At 44.4% G+C, this 16248-nt stretch overlaps 1 protein-coding gene across 3 annotated transcripts in view; it reads left to right on the top strand.

The window, feature by feature from the left end:
• LOC114853351 (matrix metalloproteinase-16-like) overlaps positions 1-16248 on the top strand; it is a 43088-nt gene that overhangs the window by 10625 nt on the left and 16215 nt on the right. The window contains exons 2-5 of one of the 3 annotated variants that reach the window (XM_029146634.3): positions 831-979; positions 1920-1934; positions 2077-2199; positions 5463-5767. In XM_029146634.3, coding sequence (XP_029002467.1) covers positions 831-979; positions 1920-1934; positions 2077-2199; positions 5463-5767 — 592 coding nt within the window. Of the gene's footprint in view, positions 1-830; positions 980-1916; positions 1935-2076; positions 2200-5462; positions 5768-16248 lie in introns of all 3 variants that reach the window. The other 2 variants (XM_029146633.3, XM_029146635.3) reach the window with 2 other exon arrangements.

The following is a 16248-nucleotide window of genomic DNA, read 5'->3' as shown; positions in this document are numbered from 1 at the left end:
CAGCTTAGGACCAAATGAACGAGCAAACCATTAGAATCCAAACTGTGTTACCTGGACTCTTAAAGCTAACTGGTTCCTTGCTCGTTACCTGGTTACCTGCTTACTGTATTGACAGTCCATTGGAGTATATACACGTGCAGCCTGTCCAGTCATTTTCAGACAGGAGCATTGTTTAGAGTGTGACTCTCGACTGGAAGAGAAGCCGCATACTCTCAACAACACTTGGCCTTTTTATGACGGACGTCGTCCCTCTCGCTCGGCGAGAACTCTACTTGTTCACCGTTCACCATTGATTCACCGTCCTCTTGAGCCACTAGTCCAGAATCCTTGTTGCTTGTCCATTTTAGTGTCATTGATTGGCTTGTGTTGCGTGTTTAATGAAGACGGAGGGAGCATGGAGGCTTGGACAGTCCAAATCCCTGCTGTGTGATTCCTTCCCTCCTGTCTGGTCCAAAGATCCGGCCTGGGATTTCCTCTGGCAGTAATCCTACACCTAAATAGTCAAATGGCGTATAACTGTCATAGAGACCTTAATCGTTCTCCCCGTGCCCTTTTCCTTACACAAATGTCTTGTCAAAGGTTCATGTTGTACGCTCGTCATTATCCCAAGCCCTCGAATAAAGTTGTATCTCTCCGACATTTAAACAGTGCGTGATGGGCTATAATTAATTTATTCAGGGGGGTTCAGCTTCTCGAGCACAGAGCCAGTCACATACAGCAGTGTAGCCGCCGTGCTTACCTGGACCAGGTGATTCCTGACACCATTCGTTTGATTCTCCTCTGGTCTTGTTCTTCCACCGCCTCATGTTTGCTCTCCTGTTTGTCGGCAGGCTTGGCTCCAGAGGTACGGCTACCTCCCTCCTGCAGACCCCAGAATGTCGGTGCTGCGTTCTGCCCGAGTCATGCAGTCGGCTATCGCTGCCATGCAGCGCCGCTACGGCCTCAATGTCACAGGGACTCTGGACAGCAGCACTATAGAGTGAGTTACATCCTTTTCACTTACCACAGAGGCTCAATGTGTAAGTGCTGTTGTATCATGTATTACTGATATGCTAACATTAGCCCAAACAGACGGAGATTTATGCTTGGTTTATAAGATTTGATGAGGCTCAGAGATAGACTTTAAATTGCTCAGGCACCGAAAAATAGCTGCTGGGCAAAACACGCATTAGGCTATGAATTAGTCTAAAATGTTGTTATTACAGGTATTTATGGCTTTTTCACGTTTAGAGTGGAAAGTGGAAAAGAAGGCAGCCTCTCATTTCTCCCTTTTCACATTCTGGAGGCAAAAGGAGACGTTTCTCCAGACACAAAGTTGCTCTGACATAGTTTAAAAGGGCATTTTAGTTTCATCAGGGTCCTTTTACACAGAGCACCTCTCCATTGTCAGATCAAAGGCTGCAAAATGGGGACTATGAAAACTGAGTGGGGGAGAAGGTCGAACAGGGACCGGGCTTAGTTTAATAGTTGGGGCATAAAACCACCTGATTCTAACTGAATTTGGTCCTTCGTAAATAGTCTTTGGCTTCCACTTCCATTGATTTATCATGATAAATGAGTGAACTCAAAAAACCAAAAGGAAAATGTAAAACTAATGGTAAACCACTAGTGGATATAAATATCACCTAGTGCTACAGTTCTAGCTCACATCTTGAACGTGGCCCAGATCTCAGCCCTGGCTGAACTCTCCAGTTTAACCCAGATCACTAAACCGTGCTCATTGACATTTGTCCGCGCAAACACTGAAATGCCATCTGGCTGCAAATAGCAGCGAGCACGAATTGGCCAGTGAACTGTGACATGTGGTGGCCGGCGATGTGAGAGCAGACTAACAGCTGTCAGACACAGAGCTGAAATGTGATCATCTAACATTCTACCTGCTTTTTCCCCTGTTTGCATCTGCTTCTCTATTGAAGTAGGGATAACACGATAAGGTGAGGCACCCTTTGTGTATATACTGTACAGATATATAATTCAATATGTGCATGTGTGTTGGTGTACGGTGAGACTATTGTTGTGTTAATAAATGATTCTTCATCAGTCTGTTTAATTATTGGGTCTTTTTTTCTCCTGTAGGTGGATGAAAAAGCCCAGATGTGGGGTTCCTGATCAGATAGGGGGCGTGTCCAAGTTCAACGTCAGGAAACGGCGGTACGCCCTCACAGGGCAGAAGTGGCAACACAAGCATATCACGTACAGGTGGGTGGAGCTAAGGTGGTTTTCGTATACTACAGTATGTTATAAATCCCTCAAACTCCCATAGGCACCTCAGCATTCAAGGAGATCCCACCAACAGTAGTGTGCTTTTATTTAATAACACTTCACTTTAAGGATGAAATAACAACCATCCGTCTGTCCGTCCATCCATCCATCCCTTAATCCGTCCGTCCGTCCATCCATCCATCCATCCATCCATCCATCCATCCATCCATCCATCCATCCATCCATCCATCCATCCATCCATCCATCCATCCATCCATCCATCCATCCATCTAATCACTTGTCATAGTAATCGTTTTGTGTACTGTATGCTGTCATTTAAGAGGCGAGGCCCTGCCCAGCCACACACAGACAACCAGCTCACCTCACTGCATGTCTTTGGACTGTGGGAGGAAGCCAGAGGGAGAACAAGTCGCATTGCACATTAAACCTAATCCAGTGGATCAGTTCAGTTCTTCATCTCAGCTGGAGCTGTATTGAATGCAAAGCTGAGCAGCTTTTTTAAGCACAGCATTGGGATTTGGGTTTGGAGTTTGTTCATTGAGCGCTTGGAAAAGGGAAAACAATGAAGCTTGATGATGAGCAGAGTGTTTGAGGAGAAGCAGCTGCCGAGACAAAGAGATGAGATGAGAGGAGGAAACCCCCAGTGGAAGGCAGAGGGTGCTCTCTGACAGATTAGGGTTATGTAACCGGATGGCAGCATTCTGACAGTTTGTGCATTACTCATGGAGACGTGGACGTGGTCCTGGCTTCCAGGAGGTTTGTAGATGTATCCACTTCCACGTCTTTATCTCTGTGAGGACAGCATTTTATTTTGAAGGTCCTGTTGCTTTTATTTTCCTGGACACCTTTCATGTAGCCTGACTGGGCAGGTATACTTTCATCCGCATATTGATAAAGGCTCATTAACTTTGCACCTTTAAGGTTGTGGCACATCAAGCTCACTTCAGAACCAGAGACAACTCACACTGAGTCAGAAAATGACCCTATGAAGAATCCAGCAGGTGGTCACAGTCAGAGGTAGCCATTAAAAGGGAGGACGCGGAAGAAGACATGAGCACTGACATCAGTGTTCTACCGACCAGCCCAACGATGGTCGGCACACACCAGCTGATGCCCGTGCGTCAGTCGCGTGTTTAAGACTCGCTAAAAGGTGACAGTGACTCGTCAGGAAGCTGACGCTGGCATTTAGAACGTATAGCGACGCATGGCCGCCCCAGGTGTGTCATGTATGGTGCTAATTGGCTTTGGCGTCCCTACTGTTTTCGCTGCACGCTGGGACTGTCACGTAGTAGCGTCCAGAGTCATTCCCACCTCACAGCAGTGTAGTGTTTGATATGGTCCCTTCTCCCTGCATGTGTTTTTCTCTTTAAGTAGGACGCACACACACGGAGCGCTTTGCACACGGAGTCCTCAAGTGGCCACGGTGGTGCTTTCACACAGACCAGGACAAGGACGTTAAGGAGGTTTCTGTGTGTTTAACACGTCGGTTTACCTCTGGTTCACATCAAGACACATTTGTGCCTTTCAGCAATTACAACAGATATCCAAAAAAAATCTGTTTTGGTGGAGACTCACAACATCAGACAGCAGAGACACAAACACTAAGTGTTGAATAGTAAAGTAAGAGACTTTGGGGAGATGGAGTCATTAAGTAGACGCAAACCAGTGAAGTCACTGTGCTGCTCTTTGGATGCTCTTAATTAAATTTATTAAATTAATGACTTCAAGCAGTTAAAAGCTGACAAAGTGAGAAATGATCCAGGTCTGTTGTGTTGGTTCTGCATCTTTGTTGAGGTTTTAAACGTTTTTCAATCGTTAAATTACATGTTTGATCTTTGGTAGTATGTGCTGCTGCTGCTCCTTGTGTGGATTATTATTTTATATCACACCTATGTGTGTGGGCGGATGCGTTGGGGCTTTACAAGGTTTCATTCTGTCAAAATCATTAACTGATTATTGTTAACATTTGGATTAAAGCTATGAAAAATAGATGAAAGGATCGAAAATATCACCCAACGGAAGCTTGAACGGAAGCTCGACGACGCAGTGGAGCCAGTGAAGATAACAAGCTCATAACTCTGTGCATTTATTTAATGGATGCGATCGTTCACGCTGGGCTACGTGCTAATAAGTAGAAATGTCTCAGCTGAAGCTCTGTAACAATTAGCAGCCGTACTCAAACAAAGACCTGTGTTCGTTGGAATGAAAGCGGGACGGAAGATGAAACGGGATGAGTGGGAGGAGAATCGGCTTAAATCAGTTGATAAACATTCAATTCGATACGATAGACTTGCTGAAGCTGGTAAAGACTGTTCCACCGGCTCAGTAACACGTTAGAGGATGATGTAAACCGTACGCGTCCATCTCTCCAAGCAGGGGGAGCTCATTTTAATAGAGCGTGACACTGAGATATTTATGGCGAGAATAAAGATGAGAGATGCTTTGTGATTGCCCAAACCGGACGGGGCTCTCAGCAGGCAGTGGGCTGTTGATAATCCTTAATTAGAAAATAAATTCCAGAGGCAGGAAATTGCCCCTTCCTCTCAACACCTGCAGCAATTCAAAGCCGGCGGGGGAGGACTCAGCTGTTCTCTCTCACCACTCGCTCCATTTAGCGCCGCCGGTGAACAGGATGAGCTCGAATTGGCAGCGTGCAAGGAAAACAGCGATAGTGGCAGACGTTTGTTTCCTTCATGGGTGACATCACAGATTGACATCAGGCTTCACTCCTACGTTGGCCCTAGTAACTTTTCTCATTTGAATCCTTTTTAACTGAAGACTATTAACTATTGAATGAACTGATACAGTACGTTTAGTTTAATCACAGCTTTGCACACACACGCTTTTTCATCTGGTTGTTGTTTTAGTTCATGTGTTACCTGGTCAGTAGTTATTAGCATCAAGAAGGGTCCAGGCTTATGCACATGATGGCAAGAAGCCATAGTGAACAGAAGAGACAGCTCATCATTACATAATGAGGATTAGTCAATCTGGAAAATCAAAGAATTTTGAATGGCTCCAAGTTCAGCATCAAACGCTGCTCTGCTGCTGATGGTACATTTATTATCACTTGTTTACCACCAGCAAAAAAAATTACATCATGTAAGATTTTACATAAAGTTTACTCAGAGTTTATAAAGTAGCAGACATATTTCAGCATCCAATATTTAGAGGGAAATATGTGATTTGGGTCAAATTCTGTCTACCTGCTGTCTAACCTTCATTTTATTTCTCTGCAGTATAAAGAACGTGACGCCCAAAGTCGGCGCCGAGGAGACGCACGACGCCATCCGGCGAGCGTTTGACGTGTGGCAGAACGTGACGCCGCTGCGCTTCGAAGCCGTACCCTACAGCGAACTGGAGCGGACCAAGAAAGACGTGGACATCACCATCATCTTCGCGTCAGGCTTCCACGGCGACAGCTCCCCCTTCGATGGCGAGGGTGGCTTCCTGGCACACGCCTACTTTCCGGGGCCGGGAATCGGAGGCGACACGCACTTCGACTCGGATGAGCCCTGGACACTGGGGAACCCCAACCACGACGGTAGGCGTTAATGCTGTTTGATTGTTTCATTCTTGGGCGCAGACTTCAGCAAACTCTCCTGGAGTTGTTCAAATATAGCATATTTTCATCTGTGTAATAGCACAGATACTCACCCCTAGTACACAAGGATCAGAAACCTGGAGTACAGCCGTCCTTGACCCACCAGGGTAAACAGACCAGCGTTAAGCTGTGCTCGGTCTGAACAGTCCAAGCCCGACTCCACAGCTCCATTGTGATGCGCTGCAGCATGAAGCCTGCAGGACGTCTGCTCCGCTCGTCCGTGGACTGTGGATTTCTGATTGGTGCTGAGTTCTGGTGCGAACGCTTCTGCTGCTCCGTCTCTCTTTCTCACTCTCTCTGAAAAGCCTCCGAGCAGTTATCTCGATTACACTAATCATATCAGCGCTGTTTCCACTGTGAGCCCTCTGAGCTCTGCAGCTTGTCAGGCTGTGTGGAAGCCTTCGGCGAAGTCTGGACATCCTTCTGTTTTGCAGCCTGCATGTTGAGCAGCGCTGTTGCTGTTCAGCGCTGAGACGGGGTTCAACATATCCGTGCGTGGCCGAGTGGACGTGTAAGCCACTGGCAGGCGGTCAGCTAAGCTCTGAGTCAACCTCTGAACCCTGCGAGACCTTCGGCGGTGACGCCGGCTTTGCCAGAGAGGAAGAAGAAGAAGACAACAGGGAAGAACAGAACAACAAAGGCAGTAACACGCTAGAGCCGGACGCTGCCAGCGAGCTGCTGTCAGGTTGGCTTTTTGCAATCAGTCCAATCTCGAGCCAGATCAGTGATGGACCCGTTAGTGACAGCCACCAGTCTGATTAACTGTGCAGAGAAGAATGGAACCTTGTGTGTTTTTACAACTTGTAATCAGTCATTGTTTTACACCTCTGCTGCTCTAATCAGCAGGATTTAACAGCAGCGTGTGCTGATCAGCTTTTTACGCTTGAGCGAGTCATATTGCAACATAAAACTATTTGGGGGCTCACAACCTGCCAACGCAACATGACAAGGATGTTGATGATGACATGAGGGATGAGACTGACGCCTGAAACATATCTCAATACAAGTGATAGTCCCTCTTGTGCATTTTATTTTGCAGCATCTGATCACATTGCTTGACGTTGTTGCACACGAGACAGACGAGACGAGTCATTACAAGCCATGAGAGGATGAGGCAGAGTGTCTGTAGCTAAACACTGGACGTTCAAGAGCTCCAGAGAGGCACAGGCAGGGAGAGAATGGCTGAGAGCGGCATAGCGAGAGGTAGCGACATCAGAGGAGCGCAGGCGATGAGTGGAAGCCGCTGAGCATCGTGCGCTGGAAACAGGAGTGAGGAAATCCTGTCAAAGACTGAATGTTAAAGCGTAGCGGCTTAGATGACATGTCGTCAGTGGCCTCTGTCAAGAATCACTCAGCTCCTGCTCTAGCCTCGGTGAAAGCGGTGACACGCCCGCTGCTTTAATCAGCCACATGAGGAACATATTAGGACACATATGTGCAGGTGAGAAGACTCGGAGCCAACCTGCGCCGTCGTGCAGCGCAGGAAGGAGAAGCAGCTGTCACCCAAGGCTGTGATTCACCCCTTCAACACAAACATACAGGCCCTCGCGTCTACCCCTCAATGCAATATTAATACAGCCCTGCTGCAGCCCACACTGCTGCGAAAACATCCCATAATGCACGCTGCTCTATTATGCACACTCCAACTGGCTTTCTGGACAAATCCAGTATGAACATGCACCGGCTGAATCCTGTGTTCCGGCCGTGGCAGCAGAGACTTTGCATGATAACGTCTGTGGCCCGAGGAGCAGGTTTCTGAGGCGAACTCATCTTCTATTAGGATTTTGTGCTGCATTATTGAAAACTGTGAATATTCACGATAAAGACTGCAGCTGTCACGTCTTCCTGCCAGATTTAGTTTTGACTTGACACAGTGGCAGGAGCCAGAGGTAGCGCAGCAATTCAGCAGCTACTAGTGTCACACCAAAAATTTGATTTTGTGCAATAACCATACATTATATACTGTGACAATGCTATTAATTATTCATCTGATCCACTGAAGCTTTTTGCTTTTAGTGAACCCTGAAAACTTCTGCTCGTTCTGCTGGATCTGTGGGTGAGTGGGTGCATTCGTGTGGTACAAAAACAAAAGCCTTGTCATGATGCAGTGATGCAAGTGAACCAAAGCGGAACGGATTCTGGATTTTGAAAAGCTGTGAATATTTAGCAGAGAATATTTAGGACAAATTAAATATAAAACCTAAATTTGACAAACTGATAATTTAATTCATATATAGGATTTATAATATTTTATGGTGAGTCAATCAAATCTGATCCACGAAACCAAATACAATTAAAGAGACCATAACTTGACAGAGGATTATAATGGGAGTCTTCCTCCTTGCTTCCTCCCACAGTGCAGGTTAATGTGTTGAGTATTTTTTGGCTCCATCTGTCTCGGTGTGTCCTTCGTGACAGCTGACAACAGCCCAGGCAACTCTAACCGGAATAAACAGTGTCGCTGAGAGAGAGACAAAAACCAGGAACCGAAAAGTCTCGGCCACAAACTAAAGCCTCACTGAACATATACCTGACCATTTCAGCAAAAGACAAGAATGGATAACTTTTCATAGAGAGCTGACCCTCTATCCTGCTACATGTTTTACATCTTGGGGAACAACAGTTTTTAGCAAATACGAGACGTGTTCCTGTCCAGTGAGCTGCCTGTGTCAAGTCTAATCCCCATTCACTGGGGGACGGATCAGGCACCACCGCCACCACAGCCAGCGTGTTGTTGTTGTTTGGGATGATGACATCGCTGGTGCTAATTGGAGGATTAATCTCTGTCTGCATAGAGACAAACACTTGGTTACACATGTGTGTGTCGCACATGGACCGAGACCCTTTGTCTGCACCACAAAGGTTTGGAGGATTACTCCAAGGTTACTGTCCGTTCCATGGGACTGATTAGGAAGTGGCATTTTGAGAGAGACGTTGCTGAAGTTGCTCTATGCTGCTGTGGGGAAAAAAGAATTCATTCAGAAAAACCTAACGAAGGATGTTCATGGAAACAAGCAAAGGTTTGTCACAGCGAAGCCGAGCTGATCTGCTGGTGTTCCTTTTCCGCTAAGATGCCTTGAATTATGTTTTGTGGCTTGTTTCTTGTTACTATCAGATGTGTGAATACAACCCAAAGCATGTTTTTACACTTCAGGCTCGTTTCTAAGGTCTACGTGCCTAAAAAGCTTCACAGAAACCACTGATCTAGGAAATATTCCAAGTAAAAAGAGCTTAAACAAACACTCCATGTCTGGAGTAGTCCCAGTGTTGAGTTTACTGAATGTAGTTTAGAACTGAATCACCATTATCAGTCATCTCAGTTACATATTTTGATTCCTGATAAATGTATTTATTCATTAAGTGATGAATGAAGGTGATCCACAGTAAATAATTTGATACATTTCACTAACTACATGATTGTTAGTCACAAAAAAAGTGTTATTTCAGTTTAAATTCATTCATGTCACAACAGCTCAATAAGATGATATTTAATACCACACTGTCCCTGTGACTCTAATTTGAGTATACGGAGCGGAACCGTTATCTGTGGAGCTACGTTCAGTGACTGCACTCTTAGACTTTGTCCTGTTACAAATCAGTAAAGTACAGACAGCGCAGTTGCCATTATTTAACTGTAGATTAACAGCGGTTTAATGTAGCTGAAATTTACAGTTTAGTATCGTTTTAGTAAACTAAAAAGATGTTATTTTGGACCAAAACAGTTAAGTACTGGCCAATATTAGCGAATATTTACTGTTTATTTACACCTTTTCTAAACAATGTGTATTTACGGATTTTTATATTTAAATTAAATACACTACTACTACACTGACAATACAGTTGACACTACTTTTTTAAATAATTAATTAACTGCTAACAAACATGGCTACATAGATTTGAATTTTTTCTAAAGTATTATCAAATTATTAAGTTTTAACTTCTACTCTCTCATATATTACACACAGTAAATACTTCAATTTGTAAGATGCAATAACTGAGCCTCAAAACGTTTTTCAAAATACGTTTTTTATTAACTTTTTTACAAAGCTTTATACATGCAAGACCTCTGAACAAAGTTCTTCAAAAATAAATAAACAAAAATTTTAGCCATATAAATTAAACCAGTGGTCTGTCTGGGTTCTAAAAACTGAAACTTAGTGTGTCACTGTATAACCAGTGACTGAGTGCAATACTTAAGGCAGGGTTGTCCAATCCTGCTCATCGAGGGCACTGTCCTGCTTGTTTTTCATCCCTGAACTTACAGCTTTTGACTGGCTGAACACAACTAGTGCAGGTCATCAGCAGTGAGTAGGGAATGAAGAGTTCAAAAGCAAGCAGGACAGTGAACTTTGAGGAGCAGGATTGGACACCACAGAATTAAGGTGTAGATGAATGACCAAAGTGAGGACTTGTGACAAAAAACAGAGTGGCAGATTGAATGACTTGGTCCTTTACCATATGCAAATATAATATGCATAAGAGAAGTGAAAGTGAATGAATATCCAAAAGAGAATTTTCTGATTACATGGCTAACATGGATCAATCCTGATGAAATGTCTGAAACACAATTGTGGGTATTAAGAGTTAAAGTTAATACCATTTTCTTGCACACTGAAATACTAATAATGACATAAACTATTTATGCAACACACACTTTAGGCCAACCTTTCTGTGAGGAAGATCCTCACAGACAATGTAAATTTAAACTTACCATGAAATTTGCAGGATGACAAGCAAAAAAAAAAACCCACTTACCTTTTGAATTGACCGATGAAGATGGGGGAAAATTAAAACTGGACGATTGTCGCAAGCATGTGGGCTCTACTTGTACTGCTTGTATTCCCATGATGCATTGCAAAAATAGTGTAAAGTACTGTTTTCTCTCCTCAAATTATTAATACTGTAGAAAACTGGTTAAAGACACTTCACGAAAAAGATTTACAGCAATGTACTGCATTTCCGAATTACAGAAGTATACTGTTGAATTTTATACGTAAATTAACAGCAAAGTCTAAGAGTGTGTATCACAGGGGTTTGACCCATATAATGAACCACGTTCTGCACTGTCCCTTCACCTGACCTGCAGCTGAAAAACAGATCGTGTTGGGGTTAGAACATGAACGCCCTCCAGTAGGGTAACTATTAACTAGATTTCAGCCACAGGACCCCAATGGTTCCGATGAACCCTCTCCTCTGTGCTGGGAATCAACAAGCGAGGTGACAGTGAACTTTGTTATCATACATCACACCACAAACCTCAGGACCCTTTACACCACTTGGTGCCTGAAACCAGTTTAGAGCATCAGCTACAGGAGAAGAGTGTTTGACACAGAGGAGGTCTAACACACAGATTTAGTCTTCACCAGGCCTCCTCCATTCTAAAAGTGTCCGACTGCAAAATGATAAACGTATTTGACTTGATTATTTCCTGAAGTTTTTGATTTGCATATCCATTCAGTAGAGTAGATAATAGTATTGTTATGAAATATTCAACCTGTACTTAAAGTTGAGTTCAGTGTTTTCTTCTCTCACAGGAGAATGGATCAGTTATTAAAAGAGTGGTCTGTGCCTGGATCTTTTTGTGCTTGGACATTGTTCTCACATAGTGAAGGCTCACACATTTCTCTACGGATGGTAGAGTGAGAGCTGCTGGTTCCATTTGAGGCTTGTTGGCCACAGTGAGTGTCTTATCTTACAGAGGATGCAGCATCCCCAGGGGCAAAACAGAGAGAAGTGGTCGTAGAACTCCTACAGCCAACCTACATTCCCCGACGGCTCGGCTTTACAGGTTGATGGATGAGTAAGTGCAGGAACAGATGGATGCTTTGGAGAATAATGTCGAGGCATAATGTGTAATGGAGAAAGCAGAGGTTGGACTGAACAGATACACACAGAGAGTAAGAAGATGTGATGTGATTGAATGATGCACCGTGGAAAACGTTAACAAACCCGGCTGTAGGATTGTGGAGGATTTAGTGTGAACATGGTGGAAGGGAGGAAGGTGAAACCAGAGCAGGAGATGATTGGAGCTATCGATGCGCCGGGATCATGATAGAAACAGAGCATGTGCAGCAGTGTATTCCATTAGTTGCTGATGTGATGTGTGGAGTCTCACAAGGTCGTGTTTGTGTTTTTCTTTAATACAAATGGCAGATGCAACACATTCTGGTTTGACTTTCTTTTAGAGGCTTTTACATAGGAAACAGAGTTTGATCCGGACCATGACATACCATGAGTAGACGCAAACACCCAGCCTCAGCCAGGACGGCTTATAAGGCTGGGATGCCTTCAACCATAATGCAGACTTCCACACAGGAAATGAGAGATTCCAAACTTTATTATTGTCTTCACTCCTGTCACAAAAAAACAAAGGTAAACACAGCTGTCACCAGGAGGATGATGGATGGATGCTGGCTCCCGGCTGCTGATTGGCCGGACACCCGTCCTGTGGGCCGGTTAAGCGGTTGGATGTCATTTGGTGCCACTTCGCCCGGCCTTCAGTGAAAGGACATTGATCTTCTGCTGCTCGGTGGTTGATGGTGTTACGTGGAGCAGTCTCCCTGACACGGTGGAACAGTGATGCTTTAAAGCAGGTAGAGCACGAGGAGGATGAAAGGAGGTGAGGGTAGGGAGTAAAGCACATATGGTGTCATTGCAGGCTTATTTTTAGGCCGCTGCTCCTGCTGAGTGATGAGGAGGAAGCGGTGAACTCTGTTTGCTCTGTTTGCTCTCTGTTGTTCCCTCTTGGTCACTCGCTGGCTGGTTCCCATGTATTTACAGATCATAATAAACGAAGAAGAGATAAATGGGTAGAACTGAAAACAAAACCAAACAATATCTATAAAATGAATGAAACAAAACGATTGGATGATATTTTTGTAACTCATTTAAAAGCATTACCCTTCATGGAAGACTTTCTCTACACTGTTCAGACATTACAGCGTGTATTTTTTTAATATATTTTTTCAAGTGGAAATGATTTGTCTGCATGTTGTTAGGACACAGTTTTTGTTAGCCTGTGTGTTCTTAGACCTAGTGTGTACATTGTACTGGCCTTTTTTAGGCTTCTTATCAGGATTTTAGTCTGTGGTTTGTGTCTGAGTTTGGATTTGTTCCATTCCAGCAAATGATGTATTTATGTTTTTCTTTACATGGAATTTGCTCTAAATTGGTCCAAGTATTAGTCTCCACTGTGTCCGGCGGCTCCTTCACGGGGGAAAGGACCTGTCTAAGGATGAATGTTGACCTCTTGAAGTTTGAACTCCAACTTAGCAACATGTTAAGTTACAGAGAACGTAGGGTTATTTCAGGAAGTCAGCGGTTATAAAACCGTTTCCAGTGTTGTAGCGTTCAGTGTTCTTACCTGTAGTGGACGTGTCAGCATCCCAAGGTCAGACCATGCGCTGCTTAGAGAAACACTGAAAATGTCACCGACAACACAACTACAAAATTCACTGAACATGTACGATTTTGGAAGCGTTGAAAACACACTAAAAACATCAACAAACTAATATAAGTAATATTGTAAAAGAGCATTGATGTGACAGATTGATAGTCTCACATAAAAAGATGAGTTCAGGTTATTGCTGCTACACTGTCGAGTGTTGGAGTTTGTATCCTAAAATCTTGGCAATGGTGTGAATAAGTCTCAGTCTGTAATAAATCAGATCAGGTGTTTATAGTGAAGTTGATTTTGTCACCAATTCAGCCTGAAACAGAAGCATTCAGTATAACATATTTTTATTATCAAAGATATTTGCTCAGTTAAAAAGTTAAGAGTTAAAGAAGGTTTTCAGAGTTTTTTTCCAGCTTGTCTTTTGTTTTTTTTTCAGGTCAAACTGCAATTATAATGTTATTGTATGTGACAATATTGTGATAGTGATATAGTGAAGTTATCATTGGTAAATACATGCACATATTAGCTGTGTTTGTACACAAACACAGGTTTGTACACAAACACACGTAGTGTAAACTATATTATATAGTAAAATATACAGTATTAAAGGCCGCAATCATCACATGAATCCAAATCTAAATCAGTTTATTCCTTTTTATTCCAAAAGCTGTTACTTGCTGTCACCTCTCTCTCTCCTATGGCAAACAGACAGAATCTAGTGCATTGTCTGAGCACAGTTGCAGCTCTTCAGTACGAGTCGTGGAGACATTTAGACAGACTGCAGGAACAGGAGGGATGGCTGCATCACTGCTAGCAGAGGATGCTGTGGGAGGACACAGGCAGCGAAACAGTGCAGGCACACAGAACAAGGCTCCACCTGTGTGTCAGGGAGGCAGCTCTGACTCCATGATGCACAGCACAGCACAAACCGTGACATGAAGCAGCTTAGTAGGTTGACGCCGTGAGGAAGGAGTCTGTGAATCAGCATCAGCTTCACCAGTGCTTGTTGTAGGGTGGTGTGTGTTTGTCCAGAGAAGGCAAGTTGTGCTACAGAGCAAAGGCAGCAGCTGAATCACTTCTTTATTTTCATTTGTGTACTAAACCATATTTCCTAATGTTAGTAGTAATTACTCAAATGCTCTTCAGCATATGAATGAATCTTATTATTATAAGTGTAATGCACATAAACTGAGTCTGTTTCCATTAATAATGTTTCAACCTCACTCTAAAAAACAAAAGAAAGAATGTTATTCATATTAGAGACTCTGTAATTAAACACCATACAAACACAAATAACAGGCATTTAAAGCAATAAACTCCTAAAGTACACTGTTTAGGAAATGTATCACCTGTGTGAAAATCTCTCAAACGGGAGTTTAATTAAAAAAAAAAAAAACTAAGACAGCAGCGACTTTGGAGAAAGGCGGATGATTTCAATCTTTGCTTTTACACCCTGGCAGAGAAAAGGAAGTGAAGGGAAGACAGCAGAGATACCAGCAGGCGTTCCTGCCCACTGGGCTGCCACTAGAAATAGACGGCTACCTACTGACAGCGGCATCAAGCTCCACGTGGGCGACCGTGCTCGCTTCCGCCCCCACGCGCGCACACACACACACACGCACGCACGCACGCACACACACACGTGCCCACGCACACACACACGTGCCCACGCACACACACACGTGCCCACACACACACACACGCACACGTGCCCACACACACACACACACACACACACACACGCACACGTGCCCACACACACACACACACGCACACGTGCCCACACACACACACACACACACACACACACACACACACAGACACACACACACACACACACACACAAACGCACGCACCTGGGGAGGCCTGCCCTCCCACCAGTCAGTCAGATGCTCTCCTAACCTCTTACCCATAATCCTTAGCATCAGAAGAGTGACAGAGTGTAAACAACCCCGCTGAGGGTACATCTCGCCCTCACAATGCAAACATTTAGTGCAGCTCGTGTATGTTTTCTGGTGCCTGCCCCAACTTCCACCCATTACACTGTCTGGAAGAAGCCGTCAGATCAGTGTGTGGTCCCGCGTGGGTGTGGGTTTGTTTAGAACCATTACACTCTTAGATGTTTAAAGGCTGACTTCATTGAAGGCCTTTATAACATCTGTCTTATCTTTTTTTTATAGCTCCCAGAGTTTAATGTGTTTTCTCCATCATATTACTGTCGGCTGTACATATAGACACAGATTATTAATGGTCACAATGAAAACGTACACATCCTGCTTTTGCTCACAGGTGTTGTGCAGAGATAAACATGACAAGAATAAAGAATGTCCTCTCCTTGGCAGGATTCTGTTCCTCCTCTCTGCTGGTTTATTTACCCCGAGTCCACTGGAACAGCCAATAACACACAAAGACTTTCTGTCTGTAGCCAGCCATGTAAATAAAGAATTACGCCAGTGTGCATATGTTTCTCCCATCAGCCACAGCTTTTGTTTTGTGTCTGACAACCTTGTGAGAATTTAGTGTAATTTAATTCAAGTGTTGCTCGACCGGCGTCAGTCGCCTACAGCGAACAAAGACAGGCAGTTCTACATCAGGGAACAAAGCAGATACTGGTACTGACTCTAAGGTCCACAGGTCACATTAATGAGGTCCTGCTGGTCAGTCCACAAGTCTTTGCTCCAACTTGATAAGGATTCATGTAATCGGATACGTGACCGTCTGAGCAGTCCAGTCGTGTGACTTCCGTCCGTTCATGCTGTCAGAGTGCGTTTGGAAGCGGAGGGAGGTGAGCAGAATGCAGTTCTCTGTCAGGCCCACGGCGCTGGTTTGACAGCAGCAGGGCCGTGCGTACCTGCGCTGGGGGTTCAGAGGGCCCCTGAGCCAGGCAGCGAGCCAATAGACTCGTTGGATGGCGCTCTGCCTCACGGCCTCCCCCGCCTCTCTCTCTCTCCTATCCACTCAGGGTGGGACCGGTCAGGTGGCTGCGTTTCTTCTTCTGCTGCGCTGCTGTAAATGAAGTCAGTCT

The sequence above is a fragment of the Betta splendens genome, chromosome 4 (genome assembly GCF_900634795.4).
Source record: "Betta splendens chromosome 4, fBetSpl5.4, whole genome shotgun sequence".
Taxonomy (NCBI): Eukaryota; Metazoa; Chordata; class Actinopteri; order Anabantiformes; family Osphronemidae; genus Betta; species Betta splendens.
This window is presented reverse-complemented; position numbering and strand designations above follow the sequence as displayed.